This window comes from Delphinapterus leucas, chromosome 2 (assembly GCF_059928025.1).
Source record: "Delphinapterus leucas isolate spDelLeu-1000000601 "Yukka" chromosome 2, BTC_Dleu_Yukka2, whole genome shotgun sequence".
Lineage (NCBI taxonomy): Eukaryota > Metazoa > Chordata > Mammalia > Artiodactyla > Monodontidae > Delphinapterus > Delphinapterus leucas.
This window is the reverse complement of record NC_143130.1, coordinates 167,423-183,669: the sequence shown is the minus strand read 5'-3', so window position 1 is coordinate 183,669 and position 16,247 is coordinate 167,423. Positions and strand designations below refer to the sequence as shown.

Sequence of the window (16,247 nt, the reverse complement as noted above, 5' to 3'; positions counted from 1 at the left end):
CAATTTCACTGTATTCAGTTAGAAAGCCAAGTGTGAATTTATAGATGGCAACTGAGTACCTGAAATGAAAACATCCCCTAGATTTCAATTTTGAGCCGAAAGGCTGTTCCCAGATTTAATAACTTTTCCCATATCCAATTACAAATAGGAAATTAAGGTGCCCTAAGTCCCCTGATTTTGTACCTTTACTAAGTCAAAGATTTTCACTAAGAGACCACCTACTCTACTACCTTAACTTCTAGGTCAAATGATTTACACAGTTGGTTTACATCAATGGGATTTACTCTATAACCAAAAATCCTGAAAATCTTCTATTACACATAACAAAAGAATGATAAACCTGCTATGTTAAAACAAAAACTAGCCGTAGCAAAGGGAGCGGTGGTTAAGAGTACGGACTCAGGAGTGAAAATGCCTTGACTGGAATCCAGCTCCATCACTGACTAGCACTGTGATCTTTGGGAAGTTACTTAACCTATCTATGTTTCATTATCCTCATCTTTAAAATGGGCATAATGGCAGTACCAACCAATCTCTTAAGGTTGCTGTGAGGTTTAATGACATAATCCAGCACTTAGAACTGGACCTGACACCCAGTAAGCTTTCAATAAATGTTAACTATTACTGTTAATATAAATTGAAGTTATTTTTTTGTTTAGGTCTATCTCAGTACTCCCAGACTCAAAACACTATATTCTAATTGTTCTGATTTTCTCCATCTGCAAAAGGCACTTTAAAACTACTACAAATGACTGAGAAATGAAGAACTGACAAAATCCTGTTAAGTGACTAATTTTAGATATTACTACTACTTCACTTAGAAAACCTACACTATGAAACAAGAAGCTTGCAACAAAATAGTGACAATGTGAATAACACTGTATTCAGGACTTCCTCAGCTGATGAGAGTAATAGGGAAATGTATAATACTTCCTGCACAAATGCATCTAGGGAAAGCAGGCTATATTTATTTAAAAACTATAAAGGTTACAATATAAATCAAACAAAATTAGTTGTTAAAAGTTAAGTGACTCATATGTATCCAAATTCTGACCAAATCAAGACAATCCAATGCACAGAAAGAGTATTATATAGTTCAAGGAGCAAAAAGCAATAAACAGAAATGTCAATACAGAAACTACATAAATATACAAATCTACAGTTTTAATGTAACAACAAGTCGTTAAGTACATGTGTTAGCTATCTTTCTCCAACATTAAAGTAGTATATGTTTCATATTTAGTAAAAACATACATAATGCAGAAAACCTTTAATCAAATGTAATGTAGTCTAACAAGTGTGAACCACGTAGAATGTAAGGTTTTCTTATGTGAAGATGTACATTTCAGCCCATTATCACATATATTGCAACGGTGACCCACAAAAATGTTTATCACTTGCACCTGTATACAGAGAACAAACTGCCTAGAAATTAATATTTCTTATTAATCTTACTGAGGGGTATTAGAGTAACCTGCCTGAAAGGACAAATTACTTATCTGGAGGCTTAAAATAGCAGAGATCAATGTAAATTAAATATATGAGTGAAAAAATATACAGTGTACAACAGCAAGAGGTTAGAAAACTGAATACTGTGGAAAAGATTTATTAGTCTGTACAAGTTGGTTTTGATAAACTATTGGCTACTTGTTACAGTAAATTACCAAGATTTTCATTGCAACAGTATTTTCCCACACACATCAAAATCTGGAAGCAATATGCCTTTCTCAAATTATAATTTAGTGTGTTTTCCCCCAACCCTCAAAACACAGAAGTAGGCTTTTGAGTATCAACTAGCCATTTATGGAAGTCATAAGATACAGATATTCATTAACATTACACAAGCTACGACTGAAGTGCTTGCACAAACACCACCAACATTTATGGAAAAAGGTGTTGTTTCTAAAAGTGGTCAAAGTACTACATGAGTTACATAAACACACCATTCCTGTCCTTCTGAAAACAAAATGGGGGGAAACCTTATTGCCATCCTGTCAAATACCACATAAGCAAAAATGCTGCACAAAGGGTCATGAATCCCATGTACATATCACAGAATTAAAACTCCAGTTAAGCAACTGAGCGACTTGTGAACTAAATTAAAAGTAAGACCAAACTTCTTTAACATATCGATGCTATTTTAGAAGCATCATCAGAACAAACAGAGATTTAATTATAAATTGGCCTGGGCTACATCCTGTAAAGAGAAATTTGCTTAGTACTAAAAGAGAATCCATCAGCAAACATCCTAGAAAAGTTATGGAATCATGCTCTTTGTTATTTCTCAAGGGAAATTTGCCAGGTTTGATGATACCTGTATGTCTCTCAGTGGTCCTAGGAGTTCTACATACCAATTAATTCAGTAATTGATGAGTATTTAAATGAAAAGGACACCAGAAATAGACCTTGTATCAACATACACTAGATAAGTGGATTTTTAAAAAACCACATGATGAATGTAAATCATAAAATCAAATGTACTTATAAAGGTACACCTATTTTATGTTACATAAAAAACTGCAGATTGCAAACTATGCATGCTTACCATAATGTTTTACCTGGAAAAGTCGATAAGTGGGATTTCTTGCAAGTATTTACTGCCATGATACAAAACAAATATGTGCAAACTGCAAGGACCCTAAAATAGCAGTTGAAGAGTTTATATACAGAAAGATGACGTTATCCGATCAAGTATGCAAGAGATGGAGCTCCCCAGAGTTCATAACACAGAGCAGTAACCACCACAGGGCCCTCCCCCTTGCCCTTCTTCCCTGTGTGTCAGTTTGACTCCTTTATTCTGGTTCTCACTTTCCCACAGTCCAGGCGTCTGAATGATCTTTTCAACAAGTTCCTCAAAAGCACACTGTACGCCATCACAGGTTTTTGCACTTGCCTCTGAAATTCAAGGAAAAATGTCAGAGTATATTCTCTTCTGATCATATTTCTACGTTTTTCTGGAAAACTATTACAGCAGAAATATCAGCTGATGATATATAAAAAGCCAAATCTCTCCCCACAGGTTTAAGATTAGCAAATTTCCTGCAACTCTCGAAGTTGAGCTATTTAAGTTCTATCTATAAGACTAGCGGTATATAAGCCCAAGATTTTGTGATAGAGTTGTAAATTTTAAAGCCCTACTCAAATACTACGCCAAAGTTCTTTCCTTAATTTTTTTAGTTCTTAAAATTAGCCCCTGAAGCAGGTATCATTCCCATTTTAGAATAAGGAAATCTAGGCTCTAAGTTAAACAATCTGGTTGCTCTGTGCCTGGGACCCAGCAGCAATAGGTGGTTGGATAAATGACATACAACCATGAACACTAGTCCCATTTTAAATTTATGCTCATGAGACGCATGTGGACACTTAGCCCTGCTCCCCAATCCAGCCCTGCTCCCCAATCCTGTATTTCCCCAGTGACTACCTTTTTTTCCAGTCTGAGATAACTATTTATTCCGTCATCTTAAAGCTCCTCTACCTCAGCTGATGATCTAGCTCTATATTGAGAAAACCCGAGACAACCTGGCAAGAACTACTGATCATCCCACTGACAGGGTTCCCAGCCCACCCACATCTGTAACCTTAGGCTTTGCCTTCACTCCTGTTACAACAGGTGAACCATCCCGGCTGCCGTCTGAGGCCCCCCTTTGTCTAGTTCCCGGGATCCCATCCCTTCTCATTCACTGAAAAATCATGTGCCCTCTCTACTGGATTATACCAGTCAGCTTCAAAGCCCACCAAAATTATTGTCCGTCTCATTAAACACCCACCCGCCCAACCAAACAACCTGCCCTCCAGCCCACACCTCCTCCAGTAGCCACCTAGTTTCTCTACTCTCTCAAAACTGTCACAAAGAGTTGTCCATATAAGTTGTTTCCACTTTATCTCAAAATTTTCTTCAAACTACTCTGATTAGACTTTTGTTCCCACCACTCCATGGAAACTATTCTTTTCAAGACTACCAAAGCCTGTGCCTTGTCAAATCCAACGTCCTTTTCTCATTTGACCCCTTGCAGCATTTGATGTGGCCGACCGCCTTCTTCCTTTAAACACTTGGTTCACGTGGCCTGCAGGACACTGAACACTCCCGGCACCTCCTCTCTCACTGGCGTATCTTTCGCAGCCTTACTTGCTGGCACCTCCTCTCTCACTGGCGTATCTTTCGCAGTCTTACTTGCTGGCACCTCCTCTCTCACTGGCGTATCTTTCGCAGTCTTACTTGCTGGCACCTCCTCTCTCACTGGCGTATCTTTCGCAGCCTTACTTGCTGGCACCGCCTCTCTCACTGGCGTATCTTTCGCCGCCTTACTTGCTGGCACTCCTCTCTCACTGGCGTATCTTTCGCAGCCTTACTTGCTGGCACTCCTCTCTCACTGGCGTATCTTTCACAGCCTTACTTGCTGGCACCTCCTCTCTCACTGGCGTATCTTTCGCAGCCTTACTTGCTGGCACTCCTCTCTCACTGGCGTATCTTTCGCAGCCTTACTTGCTGGCACCTCCTCTCTCACTGGTGTATCTTTCGCAGCCTTACTTGCTGGCACCTCCTCTCTCACTGGCGTATCTTTCGCAGCCTTACTTGTTGGCACCTCCTCTCTCACTGGCGTATCTTTCGCAGCCTTACTTGCTGGCACCTCCTCTCTCACTGGCGTATCTTTCGCAGCCTTACTTGCTGGCACCTCCTCTTTCTGCTGACTTCTGATTGCTGGAGTGCCCCAGCGTTCAATCATCAGCCCTTTTCTATCCAGTTTTTCCTGTAGTGATTGCTCCAGTCCCATGACTTTAAACACCACCTAAATGCCAGTGACCACGATGTCCACTGGTTGTCTGAAAGACAGGTCTTATGTCTAAGCAGAACTCTTGGTTCCCTATTCCTCTGCCTAAACCTGTTCTCATCTCAGACTTCCACATCTCAGTTACGGCACCACCATTCACCCAGCTGCTCATGCCAGAGACCTGAACTTATCCTGACTGCTCTCTTCCCTTATCCTCCACACCCAACCTATGTGCTGTCAGCTCTACCCTCAAAGCATCTCCTGGATCTGCCAACTTCCCACCAGCCATGACTGCCACTGCAGTCAGCGCCACCAGCACCCCTCATCTAGGCCACTGCAAGAGAATTAGCAGCCTCCTGCTTCTGCTTCTCACGGGCCATTTGCTACACAAATGAGTCTCTTTAAAAGAATATCAAATCACAGCACTACTCCCTTGCTTTCCACCTTGCTTAGAATAAAATTCATTTCTTTACCATATTCTAGGAGGTCCAACATGACCTTTTAAGATCTCTTGTCCCATCATCACCACCCTTTCCTCCAGCACACGCTCTGCTCCAGCGCACAAGCTTCCTTCCTGTTGCTCAGACACACTAAGCTGGCTCCTACCTCAGGAAATACTCGTTATTCTCTCAGCCTGAGACACTCTCTGTCTTGATCTTCATACCACGAATTCTTGCTCAAATGGCACTCTCTCAAAGAACTTTTCCGTATTACCTCCCACCCTGGTCATTCCCTCTCCCCTTACTATATTTTATTTCCTGCATAGCACTACTTATACGAGTCTGTTTCCCAGCCTGGAATGTAAACTCCCTGAGGACAGGAAGTTGGACCATTTTGTTCACTGTTGTATCCTCAGTGTTCAATAAATATTGAACTAACATATAGAAATGAAAGACACCTAGCGAGTAAGCAGTAGAGATACTACTCAATCCCTGTCTAAAATTCCCTACACCTTCCACTTACACCACCCCACTTCTCTTTATATGTGATGTTCTCCCATTTCCATTTCCTGATTCCTACTGGGTTCTAATACAGTGGAATAGCTAAAACAGTAATTCCTAAGGCTGGCTTCACGTCAGAATTAACTAGGGTGTTTCTTATAAACTGCCTTCGAGGCTCTGTTTCAGACCCGTGATAAGTAAGGCCCAGAGAGTGTAACTTTTAAAAGCTCCCAACTGGTAGAGCCAGTCCACTATGCCAGACAAGGGGCCAACAAACATCTTCTGTAAGTGGCTAGAGAGTAAATATTTTAGGCTTTGACGCCATACTGCCTCCACTGTAATGACAACTCTGCCATGAAGCACAAAGGCAGCCACAGACAGCAACGCAGATGAGCGGGCATGGTGTGTTCCCATACAAACAGTGGGGCCACATCTGGCCTGTGCTGTATTTGCCAACACTTGCTCTACTGTGCTTCTCACATATTAACGTGCATACAGATCACATGAACATCTTTCTCAAATGCAGATTCTAATTCAGAAAAACTGGGCTAGGGTCTGAAATGAAGCATTTCTAACAAACTCTCAGGTGGTGCCACTGCTGCCAGCACATGAACCAGCAGGTGCGACTGCAGGGCTGGGTTCCTGGCTTTCCTGAAGGAGAGGAATGGTGTGACTGTGTTCTGTAAGGCTTCACATGATGTGAGATCCTATTCTTTTTCACAGAAAGAAAAATAAGGAACCTGGTTCTACAGTTGGTTAGTTTTATAGCACAAGACAACCATGAGCTATATACACACATTTTATGGTTCATAAAGAGAACAATGTAACAGAAACTCCATTTAAAAACTCTTCATTAATAATGAAAAGATAAAGATTCACACACCTACCTATAAATAACATGGAATGCTTCCGTGCAAACTTCAGGCCTTCATTTCTGTCAACTTCACGATTTTCCTAAAAGATAAATCAAAGATTAAGAAAAGCTACCGAAATATAGAGCCAAACTGCCAAGTGTCTGACTTCTCACCTTATCAATTTTATTTCCAACTAGCATGTTTACTATGTCATTTCTCGTGCAGTACGTTTCCAACTCATTTAACCAATTATCCAGTTTAACAAAGGTGTCTCTTCTTGTGACATCATAAACTGGAATAAAAAGAATCAGTTATTAAATAAATATCAAAAGTAAGAAACAATGGCATTACATTTCTGATATGTACTAGGAACTGACATTACTATACAGACAAGTCTGTTTTCTAAGCCTTCAATGCTTAAAAATCAGTGCCTACTGATCCAGATGGAAGAAACAAGTGTATTTTTTAAAAAAATATATGCATTTACATACATACTTCAACTTTATTTACATATGTTGTGAGAGAAATGAAATTATATCCTATGTGATAACTGAAAATTAAGCAAAACAACAGCTGTGTCTCCATTTATAACAATAAAAAAAGTTTGTCTGAAAACCAAAAGGTGTTTAGATTCAAATCTGTGGCAAAATACCAAAAAATTTTACATAAATTTCAGCATCTATGACCCTGTTATTTTATTTCTCACAAGGACCAGAATTTGAAAATTTGAAAAAATATGCAAAGTTAGTGGGTGGAATCCTGATCGTCTTCCTCTGTTTTCACTTTCATCTCCCATCACTCTGCATTTTACTAAATAAAGAGCTTATTAATTTAAAGTGTTTTCTAAACTTAGGAGATGCTGAACCAAAACTATGAGAGTCACTGTCAAATTCACAGAAATGAAACCAAAGCCTCACAAGTCATGATATATAAGAAAAGATTTCTCCCTACAATTGATCAATATTCATTTTAAACAGTCTCTCAGGAATATTAAGAACAAGCACTTTTCAATAAATTACATTGAAAATCCACACTTGGCTTTTAAGTTCTGTGCGATTATAAATCAATAGTACTAAGTGCTCTGTGCTATTTTTCAAGACTAAGAAAACAGATTCCGCTAAGCAACCAACACTCTCCTTCTTTTATAATCTGGCAGTAAATATTTGTAAGCTGCTGACTGAAGATTGGTTTCTGGTAATACTCTAAGACAGACCAATGACAGGAGGACTGGTCCTCAATTATGTCCTCAGCAACACGCGCTTTGAAACCAGATAAATTATAGGGGTGTTTTATTTTAGGTAAGCGATTTTTAGGTTGTACTTTTAAAAATGTTTTCTATGTATCTTCTTTCAGGAAAATGCATAAATCCAAACCACTCCTTAGTACATGTGTCTGATCTTTATTTTTTAATTGCTAGACAAAGGGCTGAAACAAAATTTTAGAAGTTTAAATATTCATTAATATTACATGAAGTTAATGTAACTTCAAGTCACATAAAAGTAGCCATAAAGAAAAATGAAACAAAAACTTATTGACCTTCACAAACAAGGAAAATTAGAAATTCCCCAGTAATAAAACAATATTTTTTAAACAGTATATTAAAGTAAAACCTTACCTAATATAACACCCTGTGCACCTCTATAATAGCTGGGAGTTAATGTTCTGAACCTTTCTTGACCAGCAGTATCCTAAAAGTGGCAATCAATTATTATTAAACAAAACAAAGTATAAATAAAAACCTTCAACATACTAATTTAAGAGCAGAAAGTTGAACAGCATTATTAAAATATCAAGCTCATTTAAAACTTAAAATTTAAATAAGACATTTTTTTTTACTGACAAGTGTAACATAAAAACTAACAAATACTGCCTCATCTCTAGAAAAAATGTAACAAAGTATAGGTTTTCTACAATTTTGAATTTAAGATTTTTATCACACATGAAACCCATTTCATTGAAAGCCATTGTTCTCAACTCCGGTGGCACAATAAAATTTCCTGGGAGATGAAAAATACAGACGCCTAGCTTGAACCCATGAAGATTCTGACTTAACTAGGGTATGACAGAAGTTTTAATACTCTTCCCACCAGATGATTCTGACACAGAATCAAGGTTGAGAACCAATGATTTAAAGAGAATTACAGGGGTGTTTTATTTTAAGTAGGCAATTTTTAGGTTGTACTTTAAAAAATGTTTTCTATGTATCTTCTTTCAGGAAAATGCATTAAAACCAAACCACTCCTTATTACATTTCTGACTCATATTAGGGGTAATGAATATAAGACGTACACAAGCTAGGAAATGTAAATTTCACAAGGAAGGGGCCACATCTGCTCAATCACCAGGTTAACTCCAGAGCCCAGAGAAATTCCTGCCATAGAATAGTTGCTCAACTTTTGTTGAAAAAAAAAAAAAGGAGTAAACTAATTAGCAAGTCTCTTCTTCTGGGCCTGGTTCCTTCTGTCTTCTTTCTACCATCCTCGGACTGTGGCTCAAGTCTACCTAAGATTAAGCAAAGCAGCAGTTGGAAAACTGCTGCCTCAGCCCACCACCTGTTTCATTATATGTTTTTATTAAATAAAGTTTTCCTGGAACACAGCCAGGCCCATTCACTTATGTACTGCTGTACGGCCCACCTTGGGGTTGAACCTAATATCTTCCAGTCTTTTAAGAAAAAGTTTGCAGTCTGCTAATGTAAAATAACCTGAAGAAAAGGAAAGACGTACATCAAATGCCAACAACCGCCAGTCGCATGGCTGTAAGTGTGAGTTCAGCTACGGGGCAAGCAGAAGCTCAGATGGGTCAGAATTTATAACAACTATATAATTTGTATGTTTAAATAGTCAGAAGTTAGATCTTTGCTTGCCTTCAAACAGGCATTTGCAGTACATAACAACATCTTTGTAAGATAAAGGAAGCAGAGCTTATCATATGTGGTTTTATTTTCTGATGGGAGAAGAGAGGATTATTAAAGACAGAAACGGACAAAGCTGGAAAAGATCTAGAAAGGCTAAATGACAGAATGTGGGGAGTAGAAGTGAGGGAAGGATGTAGAGAAGAACCACCTCAGAGGTGGGTGCCAAGTAGGTCATGATGTGTGTGCCGCACTTTCGGGGGCACAGGAGGCAGGGCTGGGCCTGACTCTATTCTATTTGAATAATCCTAGAAGGAGCATCCAAGTGGGAGAGGAGCTGATTTTATTTACATGAAGTAGATTCATATATTTCTAATCCTGAGTGAGAAGGCCTTCCTAAATATGACATGACACCCAGATGCATGAAGAAAATAACTGATTTAATCATGTAAATACTGAACCCTTGGTATGGCAAGAACACTCCTCCCCAACACCAGGCTCTCTCCCCGCCCCCCCCACACTCATCCTCAACAAGATTTGAAAGTAAATGACAAACTAGGGGAAAAAATCTGCAGCATATGACAGAGTTAGTATTACACACACACACAAGAACATTAATGTATACTCCTCTTAAATAAGATTTTAAAGACAAATGACAGAGTGGAAAAAATGTGGCATATGACAAAAAGCTAGTATTTTTATTATGTAAAGACTTTAATCATGAAAAAGATGAACACTAATATAAAAAGGGCAAAGCATATAAGAAAATTCATTAAAATATAATCAATAAATATGCAAGAAAAAAGCTCACTAATCAAAAGAAATGCAAATATAAGTGAAAAATTATTACTCAGAAAGGTAAAAATGAGAAAGATTAACAATATATAGTACAGAAGACCTTTTTCCTATACCCCAATGTTAAGTCTTCATATTCTTTGAGACAGTAATTCAGCTTCTAAGTATACACTGTAAAGTAACTGGACAAGTACACACAGATGTAAAAATTAGTATGCTCATCACAGCACTTCTGATCTTTGTGAAAAACTATTAACGGTGTAAATATCTTAAGATGGTCATTTAAACTGATGTACTTCTATATTTATTGACACAGAACAATGTACATAGTGTGTTGGGGGGAGGGTGACAAGCAGGTGAATCCTTTCTTTCAGAAAGTTGCATATACAACACGTGTAACAATGTGCATGTGTCTGACATATTTTATACGATGTTCACTAAAATGCAGACATTGGTTAAAGATGAACTTTCTTCTCTATTAATTTCATACTATTTTGATTATACTTTTTAGAATGAAACTATATTATCCTTGCAGTCAGGAGAAGCCTCTCTTATTTAAAAAATATGTATAAGCCTATGATAAAGATGTCACTTCAGTAATACCTGCCAACCTTTTTATTGAGCAGGAACTAGAAAGTAAATTACAAACAAACAAACAAAAAACCTCTTGTATGAAAGTAAGATCTCACAGCAACCATCAAGCCTCAGATCCTATTCTAAATTGTATATGTCACAGCAGGATCAAGGGCAGAAGAGGTAATAAATCAAACAAGAAAAACATGGAAAATCAGGCTCCACTTCAGTTCGGAAAGAAGGGAGCATTCTTAAACTTCAATATATATTTTACTATGGTCTAGTCCAACATTTTCCAAATTGTTTCTTGTTAGACATTACTGTACTGATTGATAGTAAACATATTTTGGGGAAGGGACAAACAGGCTACCAATCATGTAAAGCATTGTATCTTAGAAAAAAACTGACAAAAAACATAAGACACACAGTCATTTGGAATAAAGTGTGCGTTAGAAATAGTGTGCCATTCAGAGAATGCCATTAACATGAATGAGATCATACAATGCATGAACACTTGCTGTTTCAATCTGTAATTGACACCCACCCAGCCAGCATTTACTACTTAGCCACCGAAGTATGACTCAATTTGATGACTGCAGACCAGTCCTAATATTATTATCATGTTATAAAAATATACTTAGATATTTAACTATAGCATATGTGGGAATTAGCTTATGAGTGTATTTTTATAAATTTTATATGTAATATATTTAATATATAAGCAATCATACTTAGATGGAGAGACAGAGATAGGAAGGAAGGAAGGAAGGAGAGGCGGAAAGAGGAGCAGACGGACGCAGACTGAGTAACCTGGACGTTCCGGCAGCTAGTGCTACCTTATTCAGCACTACCAGGAAGAGGTCTAGTTAGCAGAGAATGCGGATCAGAACAGTTGGGTTACCAGGCAAATGAAAAGATGCTAGTAAGTAAACACTCAGCATCAGTATTAAAAAAAAATCCAAAGTTGGCAAGCTCAAATTTTATAGATATTTACACTAACAAACATGAAAAATCATTTTTTCTATCGCTTCATTCCCTTCTCCACAACAACTGTCTTTAGCATTAGTTCAGAGCAGGTTGTCTTTTTAAAACTTTAAAGAAACACATTCAATAACAATGATTCTCTCTGGCAGACGATGATTTTTTTAATACTCTGTTTTCAAATATTCTGAAGGGATTATATATTTTAAAAATCTGAGTAAGTAAAACAAGTCTCTGCCTGATTACAGAATTATAAGATATAACTATTTATGGCTATCCTTTAATCAACATCAAATCTCCCAAGTTATTAAACACACATTGCTCATTCACCTCTAGAACACTACACACATCAATTTCTGCTTCTTCAAAAAGTACAAGTTTAATATTTACACAGAATACATTTTAAAAATTCTTACCCATATTGCAAGTTTAGCCTTATTTCCATCCACTGAAATTGTTTTCACCTTAAAGTCAACACCTTGGAAAAATGAAAATTTTGATAAGAATTCCAGTAAAACATACATTTTAAATCAATTACCAAGAAAATGAAGAAACAGAAAAGCCACTTTATTAAATGCCCAAATTCACATCCGAATTCTTAGAGTTATGGATGTGAAGATAGAAGAAAAAGTGTCACTAAAGTTTAGCAGCTTAGAATTTAATCGAGAAAAATGAAAACCAAATGCTTGTAAAATTTATTCACCTACCTGTACTTCTTGAAAAAGCAAACGTTTTATTGAAAAAAATGAAAGTGTAAGGTGTAAGGTGGTGATCGACCCGGCACATTAAAAGCCAAGAGCTAGAGTTCACTGTGCTGATGTAGAGAAGATCTCTGGCTGACTGTGGGTTGGGGCACTTTCCCAGGGCCCCCTAAGCTATTATTAGGAGCGTTGTCCACAGCTTGCCAACACCCTAAGTCAGATTCTGGCTGTGGGCAGCTTGGAAGACTGGTAAAATTATAAAAGGGCCCCTCTTTTCTCGCCTTAAGAATTCTTTGTTTTTATCCTAAAAAACAGTATTCATTTTATATAACCTTATCAATAATCACTTGCTACTGCACAATTGCAAAAAGAGAATTTACACACAAAAACGTTTATGCCCAATCCTTTAAGAATCTTCATAAGTTAAAGAGGAGTGCTCGAAGAACAGTAAAATCTGTATGTACTGATTTATATGAAGAGAAGACAAGTTCTGTAAGAAGTCACATTGGGCTCTACTACAGCAGCCCCCAAAACCTCTCCCTGCCCTGGAAAAGGACTTGACACATGCCATCTGGCTTAAATGAACAGTAACTGCCCACATGTCTTAAAAGAGTATCAGAAATAATGTGCAGTCTATCCCACTGGCCAGAGGGAAAATATTAACTCAAGACACTTGGAAAGAAACTTTCAAAAGATTTTAGCTTATCACAATTAATTCAAAACAGCCACAACTAAGATGATATATGTAAATGCTCAAATACTAAATGCTTCCTAGAACACCTGTCACCAATATGGAAATATATTAGTAATTCTTGGATGATTTCTGATAATCCATTACACACACAAATTAGGTAATAAAAACGCATTTCAAAACATGCATTACACCAGGTCTTTCTGCATGCCAAAGATTAAAAAAAAACAGTTTGGTGTCTTGGGCTAAGGTGATAAAGAAGTTGATGAAGTCATTCCTAGAATGTCAGGCAACCACGAGTTAAAGGACAGTGCCAATTGCACAGTCCAAGGAAAACCTAAGTGTAGTTTCTTTGAGGCAAAACAAACAAAAAATTCTATATATTAAGTAATCTTGTATTCACCAGGTCGAGATAAAGAAATCTGCCACACCATTTTTATAAAAAATATGAAATTATTTACATTTTACTCATATAGCTTAAAAAAAAGACACCCAAACTTGAGAAAATGTAGATGAAGAAATGGTTCTGACTTGGTAGAGGTACTAAATGAAGGCCACTGGTAGACATCGCAGAGAGACGGCTTGTCACACATGCTCCACAGTTAAATTCTCAAGGTTCTTCAGAGAAGATAGAAAGAACTTTTCTATTCTTAAACACCTAAGACAAATCTGCTCAAGGGCAGACTGCTACCAGCTAGTCTACCCAGGAAAAGAAACTCAATGTTCCCGGAATGTTTGTGTTCTCCTTCCCTCCCCCAATATCCTCTTTCTCTTTTATAATTTCCTGCATATATTTCTTGGCAGTCTAATGACTTTCTCTGTCATACGTATAATTTGCATATCAATAACTGTCTCCAAGTTACTCTTCTGACATGTTAGATTTGAAAGCTACAGATAACACCCTCAGGAAACACTGCCCCTGGAGTCCTACCATCAAAGTCAAGAGACAGGCAACCTGAGAGGGTACCTCTCCTGGACACAGGACCTTCAGTTCTCATTCATCCTCCCTTGGTTCCTCTGGTGGATCTTGTGTGCAGACATTGATCTCTTTAGCTCTTAGACGCTCAAACTGCTTCTTCACCAAGTCTGGGTCTTCTGTTTTGCAAGTGGCTGTTAATTTGCCTTATTGGTGGCAGCAGTGGGAATATTTCTGATAAATCTTATTTTGCCAACTTCTCACTACATTTGATTAAACTATCTTTTCAACCTCCTCATGTGGATGACAAACAAGGAGCTCATAATAGAAGCAGACTGTTTAGGAAAAAACACTCCTGTGTTTCCCCTCTACAACATTGAACACTTCTGTGACCCAATACGTAGGGTTTTTCCCACAACTACCAATTCTTTGACTTTCCAGGGACACCAGCTGGGTGTCCCACAATTCAATTCAGTTCTGACACGATCTACCTGAAGTTAAGAGATAGATCCCACAGGGTAAGGGCGAAGTCCCACAAGACCGCCACACCCCCATTTCAGAGTCCAATCTCAAGTCCACGTTGTTACCTGTGCTTCTGACCAACTGGCTATAAATCAGACGTTCCCATAATCCCTCCTCAATAAGATTAATTTGATATAGTAGCTCAAAGAACTCAAGAAAACAGTTTACTTACTTACTAGATTATCATTTTATTATAAAAGGATACAACCCAGGAACAGCCAGAGGGAAGAGATCTGGGCACAGGGCAAGGTATGGGGAAGGGACACAGAATTTTCATACCCTCTCCAAGCATGCCATCCCTCCAGTACCTCCACATGTTCACCAACACAGAGCTCTCTGAACCCGTGGGGTTTTTTTATGGAGGCTGGACTGATTAAATCATTTGCCTTTGGTGATTAAACAAAACCTCCAGCCCCTCTCCGCACCCTGGAAGTGAGGGAGGTAAGATAGGGCTGAAAAGTTCCAGCCCTCTAATTATTGGGTTGGCCAAAAAGTTTGTTTGGGTTTTCCATAGCATCTTACAGAAAAACCTGAACGAACTTGTGGGCCAACCCAATACATGGTTGGTTCTCCTGGCAACCAGCCTCTATGCTTAGGGGCTTTCTAGAAGTCACATCATTAACATAAACTCAGGTGTGGTTGAAAAAGGCTTGTTATGAAAATACAAAAGACATCCTGGGAATTCCCTGGTCGTCCAGTGGTTAGGACTCGGTGCTTTCACTGCTGGGTGCCAGGTTCATTCAGTCCCTGGTCAGGGAACTAAGATCCCATAAGCCACGTGGTGCAGCCAAAAAAGAAAAAAAAAAAGAAAAGAAAAACAAAAGACATCTTTAATGATTCTTATCACTCAAGAAAATCCAAGGGTTTTTGGAGTTCAGTGCTAGGAACCAAACATATATTTCTTATCATAAATAACAAAATCACAGAAGAACTGTCACTTCAGCTTTTCTCTAGTTGTTCATTTGGGATTGCATTTTTAATACAATATTCAATTCTGTTCCTCTGCAGGAATCTTTTTATAGGCACACGCCTATTTTATGAAGGTTAAGTTAGTTAAAACTAGATAATATAACCAATAAAGCCTTTGAAACAAGCAATAAGTGAGACATGAAAATTTACCAAAGGTAATATCAACTACACTGTAAAGAAATACCAATGAATGGGAAACCAGAACATATCAATGGAATCATCTGCCTTATCAAAAGAAAAACAAGCAATCAAGAGAAGCTGACTCAGAACTAGCAAAGATGTTAAAACTAGCAAAAAAGGATATTAAAAACACATAACTGTATACCACATGTTCAGAAAGTTAAGCTGACATGAGAGAGATTTTAAAAACCCATACCAAACATCTAGAGATGAAAACGACAATGTCTGAGATTAAAAAAAAAATACACAGGATGGGATTAACAGCAGATTAGACAATGCAGAAGAAAACACAAGTGAATACATAAGAAAAACCTGTAACTAACATCATACTCATTGGTGAAGAACTGAAAGCTTTTCCCCACAGATCAGAACAAGATAAGGATGCATACTCTCACCACTTCTATTCTCAGAGTACTGGAAGTCCTAGCCAGAGCAATTAGGCAAGAAAAGGAAATAAAAGGCATCCATATTGGGAAGGAAGAAGTAAAATTATCTCTGTTC

At 37.9% G+C, this 16,247-nt stretch overlaps 1 protein-coding gene across 1 annotated transcript in view; it reads right to left on the bottom strand.

Annotated features, from left to right (window-relative positions):
• Positions 1-948: 948 nt before the first annotated feature.
• RAB18 (RAB18, member RAS oncogene family) overlaps positions 949-16,247 on the bottom strand; it is a 33,675-nt gene continuing 18,376 nt past the window's right edge. Inside the window, exons 3-7 of the mRNA XM_022580704.2 lie at positions 12,184-12,245; positions 8,180-8,252; positions 6,738-6,856; positions 6,598-6,664; positions 949-2,895 (exon numbers count right to left, since the gene is read on the bottom strand). Of these exons, the coding sequence (XP_022436412.1) occupies positions 2,720-2,895; positions 6,598-6,664; positions 6,738-6,856; positions 8,180-8,252; positions 12,184-12,245 (497 nt within the window). The 3' untranslated portion in view covers positions 949-2,719. The remainder of the gene's footprint in view (positions 2,896-6,597; positions 6,665-6,737; positions 6,857-8,179; positions 8,253-12,183; positions 12,246-16,247) is intronic.